We start from the raw sequence: 16197 nt of genomic DNA on the forward strand, positions 1-16197 counted from the left end.
TTATCCCAGCGTTATATGTCAGTTATTAAAATGACTTTTCGAAGTATCACAAAACTGGTGATGTATCTTCAGTAAATATAATATGTGTTAAGTATCCAGGAAACCTATAATGCTTCTTTACCTCCATATTACTCATATCTAAAAAAAGCGATCGGCGCATGTATGTTTTCTACATCATTTCATTGTCATTACTATAAAAAAATGTGTATTTTTTTATGTAACACAAAATATTTTAATCTCAGTAATGTGTGACAATTCGTTAACACACTCGAAACTCTTTTTGTAGACAAAGAAATTCGATTCCCAGCAAAATGAGATTTGCGTTTGTTCCTGCACGTATATAGTCAGTATATCTTATTCAGTTATTTTCGGAACATTTCATGACTTGCGAGAACCCTCTTTAGAGTTGGTTTTTATTATTATATTTTTTCGTAAGCTCAATTAAGAGACAAATATTGTTTGCTCACCATGCTTTTTAAGCAAAACAATTACACAAAGCACTCTATTTAATTTGGAACAGACTATCAAACTTCAATGTGCTTTTTAGGTTGTATACACGAAAGTTTTTGTCCCACGTAGGTCAAAGAACCCTGTAAATTAATATATTGTGCGACTGGCAGTCGAATATAAAATATTTTTTCATACAGTCACGCCTACGATACATCACAACTAACAACAGGTGCGCATTGAAAAAAAAAGTGTATTATTTACGCTTCTTTCTGTTGGCGAACTTACGCTATGCGAGTGACGTCAGTCTTAGTTATTTTAGAAAATAACACCTGCATTTTATTCTAACCGGTACATAAGCTCTGAGGGTAAAGTACGCCCTATCACAACTCCGACGAAGTACTTGAAATGGAACTCAAAACTATAATATTTCTTCAGATTGCCGCCGTTATGGTCCTTGGGTATGTTGCCAAGCAGACGTTTTTATCTTTTCTAAAATTTCAGATTTAGAATTACAAATATTATTAAACTTGTATGATGATCTATCCACAAAGTTGCGTAGCTAGAATTTAATTTTAAACCCAAAATTCATTATGTAATTTGCGATTTTGTTTATTATTTTCAGTATTCAGCTTCACGTATTTTGGGAGTTGAACATACACTGCAATTTTCTACTGTGTGAATTGCTTGGCATGTCAATTGCATTTGGATCTTTATGACTCAAAGCACTAGCTGAAGTGCTTTAAACGGCAGCTCATAATTTCCTTTTCCCGAAGTGACAAAATAAGCCACTGAGCAGGCAGAGTAAACTGCGAATGAAAATAGAGCCTGTTCAATTTTGGAATCTCACGGAAGCTTCTAAATGCATATGCAACAGTGAACAAACACGTGGATTTTCGTCGCCAACAAACATTCCGAGGATGTCAATATTTTTTACTGATAGTAACTATTGTAGTTATTCCAGTGCGCCATTAGCATTATAATGGCACAAGCTCGAATTCTAATACTGCAGAGATTTGCGTCCGCTTAGCTTCACCTTTATTGGAGAACACATCATATTCATTTTCATGCACCAGCCTAATTGCGTATTCTGCGTAGTGGAGAAATAATATCAGGGCACTTATAGTACCAGGCCATCTCTAAAAAAACATTATATTACACTTTGAGATAATATTTTGACATCATTTGAATTAACACGACATTACAAAGAATCGGCATGTTGTTCTTTTTTGCAATAGAAAGATAAGATTCAGTAACGGCAATCGAAGCTTTCTTTAAAAAAAATTATATTTTTTTCAAGGCAGATATAGAATGGCCAGTCTACACAGACTACAGAATTTTTATGGTTTTCAGATTCGTGTTAAAAACTCCTTGAGAACTAGACGCCTTTGGTGTGTGAATGGGAAGTGATACGGCCACCGGGGCTTATCATGGGGGACAAATCGCCACGATAACTTAGATAATTACCAAGAATGTGTGAATCTATTTTTTTTATTATTGAATACAGACTTATTATTTAAATTAAAGAAGTGCACAAGGTCATCAATAGCCACTAAATTAGTTTTTTTTAACTTTGAGCACGTGGAAAGCACGGTACTGCACCTAATTTACCATTTGTGCAGCATGCAGAAGGCTGGTGGTTGTAAAATGCGAATGGTAAAAGACAAGAAAACCTCGCTGGCGCCTTTTCGAACCTTCAGCCTTGCACCTGCTGTACGAGTTGTATCTTAAGCACACGGCGCACTTCCCACGCGGTCCAAGTGTTTCTAAAATTTACGAATTATCTTTTTTTTACGATGACGCTTAGCAACTTTCGAGTAGAAACCGGGAGTCTGTATTCAATAATCCAACATTTCATTACCAGTTAGCGCTTCAATTTTAGAGAATATGCATGCGTCAACAGAAGCTATTTTTCTAGTCATTTTTCCAATTTGTGTGATAAACAAGATCCCATATTTGATCACATAATGTATCCAAGCAAATTTTTTCTTGGCTTTTTTTTCTTTTCTTGGTGGATAGTATTGATATTCCCGCCGAGCCAAAGCAGTAAATTTTAGAGCAAATGTTTTATATGATTATTTACCGCACCGTCGGCTGTGCTCAATAAGAAATAACCTGACGGTTGAATATAATGCACTATGCACTAAATTAAGAGTTAAAAACCCTGGAGGTTATTACATATTCTAGTCTCACATGTGAAACCAAAAACAAAATGTATAAACCTCTTAAAAAAAAAATGCTAAGTTTGCTGTTTCAAACCACGCGTGCATGGAATAGACAACGTGTTGGTCACTTACCAATCATACATGGGCAGTTATAAGTTATAACCTTAATCGGTTTGCTCGATTTAGTTCTTTTTTCAGCGCGTGTTCAGGCGCGGAAATGTACTACTGACAGTTCGTGCCTCTTGAGAAATTGAAATTCAGCTTTAGAATAGGTGGAAGAAAAAAACATCAGTAATAAAGTATATCATGTCTGCCGTATGGTACTTTAATATTGAACTTGATTGATAATAACCATTGTGGCACCCTAGTAAATTGTTTCTTCACTCGGGTTGCCATGTTTCCATTGTGAATAATTCACATGCCCAAATCTTCTTTTCAATAAAAGCGGAATTAGTGTAAGGATATCGTAAAACAAAACAACATCACATCAACATACGCCTCTAAGCTTTCTGATCTGAAACCCATATTATTCTGTAATTCTCCAAAGCTACAATATGTTTACGATATTATACCAAGTTTGATTCCCAAGGATTTATTGAGAACCCTACAGCAAGAACTGATAACTCAAATCACGATGGCCTTGATATCCAGGGTTCTCGCCGATGAATGAATACGGAATATAAGATTTCATGGTTGTCTTTTATGCCAGAATTGTGCTGTGAGAATATAAAAACGCATCAGTCAACCTCCTTGTACACTCAGATGAGCAGCAAAATTTACAACGTAGAACTAACACAAAGTCGTTAAGACTAAAGCATATATAAATCAAGTAATGCAGAATACATGCCGGTATCTTCCGTTCAGGTTGGTTAAACCTTCCAAGTAGTTCCAATAACTTAAAACGAACAGTTTATTGCCAAGCACACGTGAGAATATACCCTAAGAGCGTGAATAAACTCAAGTAGCACAGTTCTGGGAAAAGTTTTTGGTTTTTCTCACGCAATTTAGGGCTCCGAAAGTCGAAGAAAATAGTATAACCAAACTTGACATCCTTTGGATTTAGTATAAGTATTTTGAATCTAAATCGGAAAACCAACGACGTTGTTAGTCTTCACTGCCTGGTTGCTCGGCTTCATGATGCTTCTTTTTACCTCAATTCCCCAGTAAATTCGGAAATTAAGCTTCATTTCTGGTTGTTCGGTTTTCACCTGGGACCTTGGGTCTAAATTGGAATACACGTGGCAGAATTATGCACCACTGTCAGTTTTTCGGTTCATAGGTGGCATCTTGAGCTCACACCTGACATTTTCTTTATTTTCCTGGCGTGTTGCCTCAAATATTTTTTTTTTCATTGCAGTGCAAGTAGATTTTATGAAATTCAGCGGATGTTGAGGCAGAGATTAATATATTTATGTTACACATCAAATTTACAGTATAAAGGTTTGCACAGCTTATTGTATTGTATATTGTTTGATAGTTTTACCCTGCATTACTTGGCTGTTTGCTTGATGTCCTTGTGGATGAAGGTGTTTTTCACATTGCTTCATATTGCCTTTTTATTATCATGCGGCCTTACGTGTGCGTAAATTAGGCAACAAGGTTGCTGAGATGGGGAGCATTCAGTGAAGACGTGTAATATTCGCTGGCTACGAAAGTACATCGGTGGTCGAGGGCGTTAGTGCGAGGCAGTTCAGAGGATGCTGAGTGAAAGCTCGCACTGCAACACCTCGGGATCCCGGGTTCAATCCCGGCCCCTGCTAGTTTTGATCTGAATAAGAATGGGACCGGCGTGCGTTCGTGTATTACTAGACACTGATGCACGTTAAAGTCCATAGGCAGCAGCTGTACAGCGCTGGTTTAATTTCTTACCTACTGCGAAAACCAGTGTCGCCACAGCTCAAAGCTGCACTAACATTAGGCACTGAAAGAGCAAACGTCAAATGTGTCGTTTTACAAAAAAAATAGTGAAATTAGCCAAAAAATATTCCGTACTGAATGCCGTATAGGTTGTAGTTAATGATAAAATTAAAAAAACTACAGAATGTAGTTAATCGTTTTAAATCAAGCATTGACATTCCGAAAGTGCGTGGTCAATATATAAACTACCCAAATTTTATTCAATGTTCTTAATACTTTAAATTCTCTCGAACTGGTTTCCCAGATAAAATTATAGTAAAATATAAGGTTTAACAGTGGGGGGCAGTGTTTGTATAGAATGCTCTGAGTTAATAGATGTTTACGAATTATTTATGCAAGACTTACCTCTCTTTCAGCATCCATTTACTTGTTGCCGGATCAGAGGTGCAAGCAGAAAAAGAATTTCAGGAAGATGGCATTTATGTGCAATATTGTGGCAAGAATGTAATTTATTTTCAGAAGTCTTGTATAAAATATCTATAACTTCAACTATTTTTATGAAGTGAACATCAGCTATATATGTAATGGTTCTTGGCACTGAATCTTAAGCGGCTACGCGGCGGAGATGCAGTGCCCCTTTCTTGTCAACTGAAGTACTTGCACTATTTGTACGCATTACTGGGTCTAATGAAATGCCTCATATAAAGAGATACAGTTGATTTCACGTAAAAATAGTCACACTAACTGAGTTTCGTAACCATTACTTTCCTTTAATATCACTATAAACTTTCCAAAAATTGTTCAATGAGGTCGTTCTCACAAAGCAAAGAATTTCTAATTGCTGCCCACACCAATTTGAATAAAATTCAAATTGCAAATTGCCAGTTTCAGCATGAGCCTGGGCTATTGCCCAGGCTCATGCAGAAACTGGTCTCGTAAAGCAGCACTCTTGTTTTATATCTAGCAGTGCCGAAAAACAACAAGTTGCTAATATCCTACATTCAACAAACGAATCAAAGCTTAGAAATATATATATGTCCTAAAGAAGGCCTCCGATTCCTTTCGATACCTATTTCTAGGAGATTTACTAGACGAATTCCTATATTCGTGTTAATAGACAATTATACCGGAATGAAAGAAATATTTATAAGCATAGCCCAAATCGCATACCATAAAGTATTTGGCTAAGATATCTGTATATTTTACCATGCGCAAACACAGTACCGGAAAAGCGATCATAGTGGCATGAAACTGATAAGAGAAAACTCCAATTAAGTAATCACCACGTGTAAATATTGTGCTTGAGCGCAATATCATGATAACTCTGCGCGGTCTTACAATGACCGCCTTAAATACGTGAGATTGGCGTCTATTTACAAGAATAACTAACGACTAAAAACTATAAATTAGCTGGTTCTATGGGTATGATCAAAATATTTTGTTAATGAAGGCATTATATTTTGCACTTTAAATAGTGTAATGTGAATTCAATGCAACCACGCTGAATAAGCATGAATATCTTAATAAAAACATTTTAATTGGCCCTTGACACTCTTTTTTGATGTTATATTTTTTTGTAAACCTCTACATTTTTTTTTTTTTATCATCAGAAATATTTCAAATCGATACCCAGTGCTACGTGCTTCGGGTAAAAGGAAAGATGGTTGACAGCGAAATGTGTTTCTCGCAGTTTACTACTGTAATAGGGTTTCTTCAGTGGAGCCCAAGTTTACTTTCTACCTATATTCATAATTCATAAAATTAATAAATACAATTTCTAAATGCATCTGTCTAAATGCATTAACGAAGCCTAAGGCTTTATTAGTTATCATTAAATGTACACTAAATTTACATATTCGTAAAAAATATTGTAAAAAAGCGCGTCATACTACTTTCTTGCGTTTGGATAGTCTGGTCTAATATCGAAACACACGACGTGGATGTCGTAGTATTATGCTCAGTGTAAATAGCATCGTGTTACTGAAGTACAGGAATATGAATTCGTTGTTAAGAAAGGGATTCCAGAGGAGGCTTTATTTGTTTATTGCTCGACTCTAGGTATGATACAAGACTACACCTCTCTATCAAATGGCTTAAGGGGCGCTAGTCTAACACAGATTTAAAATTTCTTGAGATTTTTTTTTTGTTAGAGTAATCTTAAACATTGTTTTTTAGCCAATAAGTATTACTAAAGTTTTGACAACACTTTGTTTCGAATTTTGTTTTAATTATTCAATAGCACAAAGCCCTACCTCTTTGTTGTCGCAAACAAGTGGATAATGTTCGCACAATAAAATTTTAACTGGCGAACAGCATCGTACAACATAAACTGAGGCTAGTATTTCTTAATAATGGCGTCGGTCATTGGGTTCGAGCTAAGGATATCATTTGCGAAGACTTTTAACTTATTCTCTAACAATAAGGCTACAAATGGTTTGTATAGGTTTATTAAGGAACTTTGAACGGGCAATTAATATTTTTGACAAGATAATCATCCGGATAATGGTTCAAAACAAGGTGTCTCAATTTTTAGTAACACTTCTGTAATTGTAATATATGTAAGCAAAGAAAAATGTAAGTATAAATTATTTCAAATTAATTATCTGAACATCCCGCCTACTAATATCGCATCCCAATGACCTACACCAGTTTCATTAGGAGGATAAATATTAAGGCTAAATTCTTAAAAAAATTAACTTAGTTCTTCAGGTTAATACAACAATTTTATGTTTAGTAGGACTCTTGCGATAACCTGGCCTCAACACAAATGGTACAATTTGCGGTTAACCTATTTTATATATATATATATATATATATATATATATATATATATATATATATATATATATATATAACTGAGAAGAAAAAACCCTTAGTGAAAACAGCAACAACGGACGATTTAATCTTCGACGTTTCGGCCGGAGTCCGGCCTTCGTCAGGAAGAACTTTTACAGATGAACGCGGATGGTATTTATACAATGCTACGGTCGAGTCCAAATTTCGGAGGGGTGACGGTTGAAGCTTTCGAGAGAGGGAAGCGCAGGGCAGTTCTTATCCGGGTGAAGAAGCTTGACGGTCGGTGCCAAGTTTCAAGGACGGCGGGATGACGGTTGTAGCTTCTTTGGAGGGGGCGCAGGGTGACTTTGTGTCCGGGCCGGCAGCGGTGACCTATATAGACGATAGCGTACACAGACCGCTGCCGCCCCGGACACAAAGTCACCCTGCGCCCCCTCCCAAGAAGCTACAACCGTCATCCTGCCGTCCTTGAAACTTGGCACCGACCGTCACTCTTCTTCACCCGGATAAGACCTGCCCTACGCTTCCCTCTCTCGAAAGCTTCAACCGTCACCCCTCGAAATTTGGACTCGACCGTAGCATTGTATAAATACCACCCGCGTTCATCTGTAAAAGTTCTCCCTGACGAAGGCCGGACTCCGGCTGAAACGTCGAAGATTAAATCGTCCGTTGTTGCTGTTTTTCACTGAGGGTTTTTTTCTTCTCAGTTTTATACCCCCGCCTTCGGCCTCCCGCCACCATGCCCGTTATATATATTTATATATATATATATATACATATTATTCCTTTCTAAGCGTGACTGCGGAGATCGAAACAATATATGGACGTAGCTCTCCTGACTTTAATCGGTAGTTAATGGAACTGTCGAATAAACGGTGCGAAAAACACGTTTGGCAAAACAAAAATCTCAACGCAACATCAATTTCATACACCTTATATTTCTACATATATGCTAGATAAAAAAGTATGTTTAATTGCCCTCGCCTATCTTTTTTCTTTTATTTTAGTGCACACTTCCAAACGAAGAATCCACCGGATGCAGCGAAGATTGCAAATGCGTTTATGAAGGCAATAATTCTCACGGTATTTGTATCAGTATATCAATTTTGGGAAACTATCAAGATCTGGATTTCAACGACACAGAACTCATCAAAGCTACGCCCCGGCCACCAAGCAACTAAGCCAGAACATGAAGAGACAAGGATTCCTAGGGCGCCGGAGAAAATTTTATATAATCTCCAGGTGAATTAACTAAAAATAAAATATATTTAAGTTTGTATTCCGTTGTTATATTGCGTTTAAGATGGGACAAATAAATTAAATAAAGATTGCATATGTAGACAGCATTTTTACATTTAATGTCGTGAAAATTTAAAATATATATATTCATTTTAGATGCGTGAAGTGGGCTTTTCTTATTGTCTATATGAATATAATTGCTAAACTTTTTTGCAAAAAAAAAGACGCGGAATTATATGTCTTTTTTGATCTTCCGATGTAAAACGAGCTGAAAAATTGGCGGCTGCACATGAAAAGTTAAAACTTTCATGCACTGAGCAGGTCAGTTTAAACGCGTAAAATGTCAAAGCACAAACCATTTATAAAACGAAAAAAGCGAGCAAATAATTTGGTAATGTCGACGTTGGGCACGTTCGCTGACCACTGACTCAACACGCAATTAACTATCGGCGCCATCTACCGATAGGCGCTGCGAACAGACAAAAATTGTCTTCTGCTCGTCGCGCTCTATTAACAAAAAAAAATGGCTTCACAAGTTAATAGTGTAGCTAACTCCGTCTTCTGCGAACGTGCATAACATTGTGTTTGGCTAAAATTTGGTCAATCTATTTTACAAAAATACCTACACCTAAAATTTTCAAACAATAAAATTGACCTGTTCAGTGTACGTTCATGTGCATGCACCTATGTTTCTGTCTCGTTTTACCGCGGAAGATCCGCTTATGCCACCCTATGCTGCTTTGGCAGTTAGAATAGTCTATGCACATAATAGAAGTTTCAAATAACATTCGAGAAAACTTGTGAGATTTCCCACGGGTAAAACATGACACAGAGGAGCAAAACATTGCGACATACGAACCTGCCTTCATCTCAGCTGCAACATTTATTGCCGCCCCTTGTTTTAAGAACGATGCGCGTCTGTTCATTAGACGTAGGAGGGCGATCGCCATTACATCAAACACTTGTCCACACTCAACACAATCCTTTCCTTTTCACAACATTGAAAGGCAAAAAGCCGACTCAGCTTAGTTTAATTCTCACTTCCTGGTTCTTTTTCGGCTCCCGGTTCCACAAATTCTAACGTCCGCCATCTGGGATGTCTTGTACCATTTATGCTTATCACCACATCCTGACTTTACTTACGACTACTTTACCAACATATTCAGCAAATTTTCTGGGCATTGGATATAACAAAAATAGATGATTTGGTACCAACGACAAAACCAGCTGAAAATAACTCAAATATGGCATCTTGATTCAAATTTACCTGAAAAAACACGCTGCGGCACACCAACTTCTGAGCAAATGAAAGAAAAATCTTGGAATGTCACATAACTATAACAGCTTCAAAAATATCTTCCCTTCGGCATCATTAACGGCTGACGGGTAGTAAATAGGTGTGTTGCCTATTTTAATATTTTCGACAGGATTGTTTAGCTTGTCCCTTTTTCTATGACTATATTTTTGCCATTTTTTAGCTTGTCCCTTTTGCTATGACTATATTTTTGCCATTTTCAGCTGGGGTACAACCACAGTAATCAGTCAGCTGCCATAAGATGTCTTATTTTTAGAATTTTGACATCACAGCTCTTGCATGGACACCAATCTAAATATTTTTCGTGTTATCACTTGCACCCCGCCGAGGGAAAGCCGCAAAAATGTCCCAAACATATTCTGACTGCAGCGGCGAGCGGTAAAGAGCTTTTTATTCTCTTGCAGGCGGAATATATAGATAGCACGTACCGAATCACGTAGCTTGCTTTCTAGAAAGATTGGGATGAGCCAAATGCGCTGTCGCCAATCGTGACAACATTGTCGCACAACTGAGAGACGCAAGAAACAAAATCTTGAAACTGGGGTATTAGGCAAATAAACATATATTTTGCAGAACTAGCTTCAGGTGCAGAAGCAAACTTGTTCAAGCAAACCTCTTTAGGCAGATGAGCAACTACTAAAAAAATTAGCTGCCAGCTTCGTAGCGTTCCGGTTTTCGGAGAACGTGTTTCTTACTGGAACAGATTATCTGAGGACGTAGCCGGCCAAGGACCGTCATGAGACACACAAGTCGGAGGCCTAGCAGGCAACGGAGGTTGTGCTATAGTGGGCCATAATTCTGCACAGCGGTTTCCTACCTTCCTCGGAAAACCGTAGCTGACCTCGAAACTATTTGGACAGGGCTTCTCAGGACTCCAGGATATCAAACATCTGCGATTACTCTCAACGATCGCTCCTGAGAGCGTCCCAACCACGTAAGAACTTGGTCTATTGCCTAGCCAAAGTACGATGGCCTCCTGCTCGCAGTTCCCCACCCGAACTGAGGCTCCTGGCCTCAAGGGTTGAATTTGCACTGCGCAGCGGCGATCGAAGAGTTTCCACTGCGTTTCCTGGAACGCGTGATCCTGGTTTCGGACCTTGTTCAGCCTAACCGCTCGGGGAAACAGGCTTTGAGGGTGCAGCGGAAGACTAGTTCGTAGGTACCTGTACACCAGTATTTCAGCTGTGCTTTTCCCAAGGGGCTCTTGGGTGTCCCAGTAAGCTAGTAATGCAATCTAGAGGTCATCTGCCTTTGCAATTAGAAATTTTACCGTTTTGACCGTCTTCTCTACTTCTCCATTTGCTTGAGCGCATATTGGGCTTCATATAACGCCACGGAAGCCATACTCATGAGCAAACGCTTTAAACTCTCCGAATACAAACTGCATTTCATTACCGGATGCTACAACCTCCTGAACGCCGTATCTTGCAAAAAAGCTTTTCAAATTTAGAATGATACTGGTCTGTGTTCAGATAAGGTCATGCACGCGTGTCCAGTCGACATTTTTGTTTTTCTTCGTATTTTTACATGTTACTCCCGAATGTATGGAGGGAACAATATCACAAAAAAGGTTTAGTGACGAAAAATGTATTTCTCGAGAAAACAAAACAATACTACATCAGGGCGGCGGACCAGTTTTTACGTTTCGCCATTTCTGCCAAGTTCGACAGCACGTGATAGACAAAAAACAGACAATATAAAACTTAAAATTTTTGTTCAAATAGCAGTATATAATGACAATACACAAAAATATTTCATACAAATTTGAAAAATATTTTTGCAAGTAACGTAACTACTTCGACGTTTTTACCTTATGTTTGTGATTTTTATCGCGTAGAGTTTTTTTAAGATATAGCGTTTAAATAGTTTTTCACGGGCTCTTCACATAATGGTCTATTTTGTATATATAATGTGCCGCTCTGACGTAGAAAGAAAAATATTTACAGTGCTCTAAACATAGCTGAAAACGAGAAGTCCCACAACTTCAACGTGCAAACTATAACAAAAAAAATATTCGAATTCTTTTTTTAATGGTTGTGAATCATTCTACACAATATCTCACTTTTTTTCATTAAAACATGTTGCATTATTTTGCCTCTGTCAAGAATAGAACACTTGGAAGTGCAGGAATTTTGGCTACTTCGACGTTTTTAACTAATATTGGTTCGCTGTTATCTCGTAACATTTTAAAACTTTACTATTTATTGTTTACTCATATATTATTCTCAAAACGATCTATATTATATGTATGTTTTGTTACTCTCATTTATAATTAAAATATTTACAGCGCTTCAAACATGTCTCTGTGTAAAACGCTCTGCAAATTCATCCTGCAGCAAAAACAAAGAAGCAAGCTAATTCATTAGGTAAAGTAAACTGCACCACATTGACGTGCGTTTTATTAAGATATGTGTTGCTGTATTTTATCCCGTTCAAAATCACAGCGCTTCGAATTGTACATGTATAAACTCCAGATCAACATTTTGGTCGCTAGCTGCTGCGGCCTCAATTACTGCTAAGTTCTATACAAAAAACAAAAAAGAAAAAAACAAAAAAACTTGTCATAATATTATACTTTCTTTAATTTGCGGCCGAGTTCAAGTTTGAGCTATATGACTTTATATCAAGATATATTAAGCACTAGTTTAAAGATTCAACTGCAGCCTTCCAGTGACAAGCCCGCCCCTCGTACTTATTTCACGTGTCGCTGCACTGTATATGCGTGCACTGAAGTACAACTCACCAAGAAGAACCGAACAAAGCTCCTCGGTTTGCACCTCGGGGTATGTTACCGAACGCAACACCTCAGCGCTTCAAGCATGAAGCACGCGGACATTTCCATTGGCCTCGTTCGAGTCAGCTTTCGCCGCTCGTTAAAAGACAACGCGGGTTTAGAGCTAAGCGAAGTGCGTCACCCCTTGTTAAACTTTCGCCATGTTGAAACAGAGAGTCCTGCGTGACCGGACGACTGATGAAACATATTCGAGAGTCACGAGGTCTGAGATGCGAGCATGCGTAACCCGATATGCAAAGGAGCGTGACGAGCGCAGTTTAGAGGAATTTATCGTTTTTAATCGCTGATGACACGGGTAATAGAGAATGCTTTTGGCGAAAAAACTAAGGCATAAGATTTTAAAAGCTCCGTGGCTGGCGTACTGGAGTCTAGTTGTACGCAAGAACGGGAGATGGAGGTTCTGATATCTAAACAAAATCTTAAGCCGCTAAAGGCGTAGGGTGCGGCGCTGGTCACCGGATGACGCTGCCGGCAGCCACCCCCGTCTGAAGAGCGCCGATAGAAATTCATCTGGCAGCGGCTAAGGGCGCAGTGGCCCTGCATACATGAATATTATTCCCTTAGCGCGTGTGTGTGGTCTAGTGTACGAACCTTACACCCTGGGTAAAGTAAAAATAAAAACAAAGCGTGTAGCATTGTGGGCGACGTAACTCTTTGTTGTTTTTAAAGTCCCTGCCTCCTTGGATTAATTGAAAGAGAGAGGGTTCATTGACGTAAGACATTCAGCGTTCAGTGCGGACGTAACTTTAGCCACTCCGTATAGAAAGACACGGTGTGAAAGCTTAAATTTAGAACTGCACCATCCACAAGCCCGGTTTAGTTGCATCGTCGCACAAGGCTCATCAGCTATGGAAGCGACTTTCAGCGTTGACGAAGTGTTTTGTGCTGATTACCTCAGTAAACACAATCAAATATTACAAAGCGGAGGAATTTCCGCAGCAAGCAATATCTAGGTGTCAAACCCTTGAAGAAGGGGTTGCCCAAGAAGGCATCTGCAGAAGTAAAGGAGCCAGACTACCTCTGCCAGTACTGTTTCCAGCACTTCAACCGTGAAATGCAGTATGTGCGAGAAACCTCTGACAGTGTGGAGGACGCGTCTATCCCAGATATTGAGGCCGTCAAAAAGCTTAATGATTATCTACTGCCCACAAAAGTGTCACCACTGAAGCCACCAAGTCAAGTGAAAAGCCGTTGCAGAGAATCCGACGGAAAAAGAAAACAAGCCGAAATGGAAGATGCAATAATCCCCGATGTTCGTACGGGGATTCGAACAGCATATGGCCCATCCGACGTCCCAGGACCATCGTGAGGAAACTGCAACAGGCGGAGAGAGTGGACGCAGAACTTTCGGCTCGCATAGGCTGCATGTGCTTCCCACCAAGAACGCTGTCGGCTTGTGACGCTCCTTCCACTCTTTCTGACGAGGAAAGAAATCGGAAGTATTCTACCGGAGGCAACTCGATACATCATCGACGAATCTCGGAAACTGAGAAATAACCATGGTGTGTGGTCGATACCGGATCCTTACTCAAGATGCAAGGTGACCATAGTATAGTTGTCTCTAACTTTTGAGCTTTTTTTTTGTTGTTGTTTTTTCACTAGGGATAAACTGAGCTGTTCTAGACAAAGCCCCAACCAGAAAGACGTCGTTTCTCTGCTGGGCAATGACAAAAAAACAGTACATGCCCAAGCGTTTCATGACAAGGTGGATTCGCGAGGCTTTTCGTCTCTTTAAAAGTGCACACCCACAAACTACGACTGGCCTCACTAAGTTTCACTCCTTGCTACCCTGGTGGGTCAAGTTTGCACCCCAGAACGAAGTTTGCGTTTGTATATATTTCGCCAATGTCAAGCATTGCGTCGCAGGTCTCGAAAGCGTTAGCAGGAAGAATGTCAACATCTCTGACCTGGAATCGATGTACATTTGTACTCTGCCAACCAATGAATGCGAACTGGGCAACTGCGTGAGATGCCCTAAGGATCGCCATTTTACGCTTGAACGACTTGACATTCCAGAAGAAGCAGAGGTTCTGGTAGCTGCGTGAAAATCTGGCAATGTGATTAAGAGAACGTTGAAGTCCGTGGCATTCATGGAAGAACTTCAGACACTCGTAGGTAGGTGGAGACCTCATAATCATATCAGGCAAGTTCAAGAAACGCCATATACATGGTAAAGCGTAGCGAAGAAAAAGGAAGCCTCGTGCTACATTTTGATTTCGCGGAGAATTGCACCGCTGTGCTGTCCGATGAAATCCAGGCCTACCACTGGCACAAAAAGTAAGATTCAGTGTTTACATGCGTTGCAACCACTCGACAATCAACACACAGCATCGCCGTCATCACCGATTAGTTCTGTCATGAGTCTGCCCGCGCCTGCTTTGCACACACGACAGTCACAGATTGGCTTGATGACAACGCTCCATTTCACTCGCAAGTGACTTGTGTCAGCGATGGAGCAGCGAGCCATTTTAGAAACCATTATCAGGGCACGAGTTCACGAAACTGAAATATCTTCTAGCCACATGGCTGTTTTCTGCAACAGGAGGCGGCAAAAACGCGCGCGATAATGTTGGAGGACTTGTAAAACATTAGGCCACTCTACACAACCTGCGACAGCCAGCAAGCGACAGCCCAAGACATGTCAAGTGTATTGTCTAAGCGGCTCCAAGGATTCAATCCGATTTACTTACAAGCAGGTCAAATAATGGAGTTTTGAAACCGGAGATGGAAAGAATGAAGGAACGTGCGCCATGTCGCAGGAATGCAAAAGTGGCATGTATGGCAAAGTCGCCCAGCCGGGCTGAACTTGGAACTTACTGTCTCTCGCACCGCAGAGAACGCAATGACGACCATCTTTTTAAAGTGCCCATCTCATGATGTAAACGTAATTTCCGGTACTATATTTTTGTTTTTAGCTGAAGGGAACTGTTAATTTATAACCCAACCGAAATGTTATGCCAGGTTCCTATCTCGACGGCGCCAATCGAGGTTTTTTGCTCATACTTTGTGTTTCAATTAAAATGGACATGTACTGCAAAGTGGCACAACAGGACTGAACTTGAAACTGACTTTTCCTCGGACAGTACAGCGCTCAATACAGCGACAATTTCTTTATAACTACTGCTTGAACTTGCAGAGTGCCGACCGCGTTTAGCAATCGTTTAGCAATGCGCATTTGTTAGAGTGAAATATTAATTGTTGGCTTCCTAAGGTGCGTTCGGTTCTTACCTCGAAAGCGGAAGCCGGGTTGTTGTGTTCTTTTTTTTTCGTTTGTGGGAAGTTGCGTTTTAGGCCAGGCGTGTACCGAGCAGCGACATTTGTAGTAAGCATGAGGGGCGTGCTCGTCAGAGGACGGATGCAGTTGAAGCTTTGAACTACTGCCTAATAGTTGTCCTAACATAGTCATATATCTCAAATTTGAACTTTGCCAGAAATTAAAAACAATATAAATTTATGATAGGTTTATTCTACAGAATGTAGGAGTAATTGAGGCCGAGGCAGGAGCAACAAAAACGTTGATCTGGAGGGTATACACTATAAATTCGAAGCTCTGTGTTTTGACCAGGGCCATATAAAGCAACACT

General features: G+C 39.6%; 1 protein-coding gene and 1 pseudogene across 1 annotated transcript; both read left to right on the forward strand.

Moving 5' to 3' along the window:
• Positions 1-831: 831 nt before the first annotated feature.
• On the forward strand, positions 832-8479 carry LOC120849674 (evasin P1095-like). Its single transcript, XM_040221894.1, has 3 exons — positions 832-908; positions 4886-4973; positions 8273-8479. The coding sequence occupies exons 1-3, from the start codon at positions 856-858 to the stop codon at positions 8444-8446; spliced, it is 315 nt and encodes a 104-aa protein (XP_040077828.1). The 5' UTR covers positions 832-855; the 3' UTR covers positions 8447-8479.
• Positions 8480-14933: 6454 nt separating this feature from the next.
• Positions 14934-15545, forward strand: LOC115311955 (annotated as a pseudogene).
• Positions 15546-16197: the final 652 nt, after the last annotated feature.

The sequence above is a fragment of the Ixodes scapularis genome, unplaced genomic scaffold (genome assembly GCF_016920785.2).
Source record: "Ixodes scapularis isolate PalLabHiFi unplaced genomic scaffold, ASM1692078v2 ptg001358l_1___fragment_6___debris__unscaffolded, whole genome shotgun sequence".
NCBI classification, from domain to species: Eukaryota; Metazoa; Arthropoda; class Arachnida; order Ixodida; family Ixodidae; genus Ixodes; species Ixodes scapularis.

Coding starts and splice junctions, on each gene's coding strand:
- LOC120849674 (XM_040221894.1), top strand. CDS start 856: ATGGAACTCAAAACTATAATATTTCTTCAGATTGCCGCCGTTATGGTC. Junction 909..4,885: donor GCCGCCGTTATGGTCCTTGG/GTATGTTGCCAA, acceptor CCTCTCTTTCAG/CATCCATTTACTTGTTGCCG. Junction 4,974..8,272: donor TGCAATATTGTGGCAAGAAT/GTAATTTATTTT, acceptor CTTTTATTTTAG/TGCACACTTCCAAACGAAGA.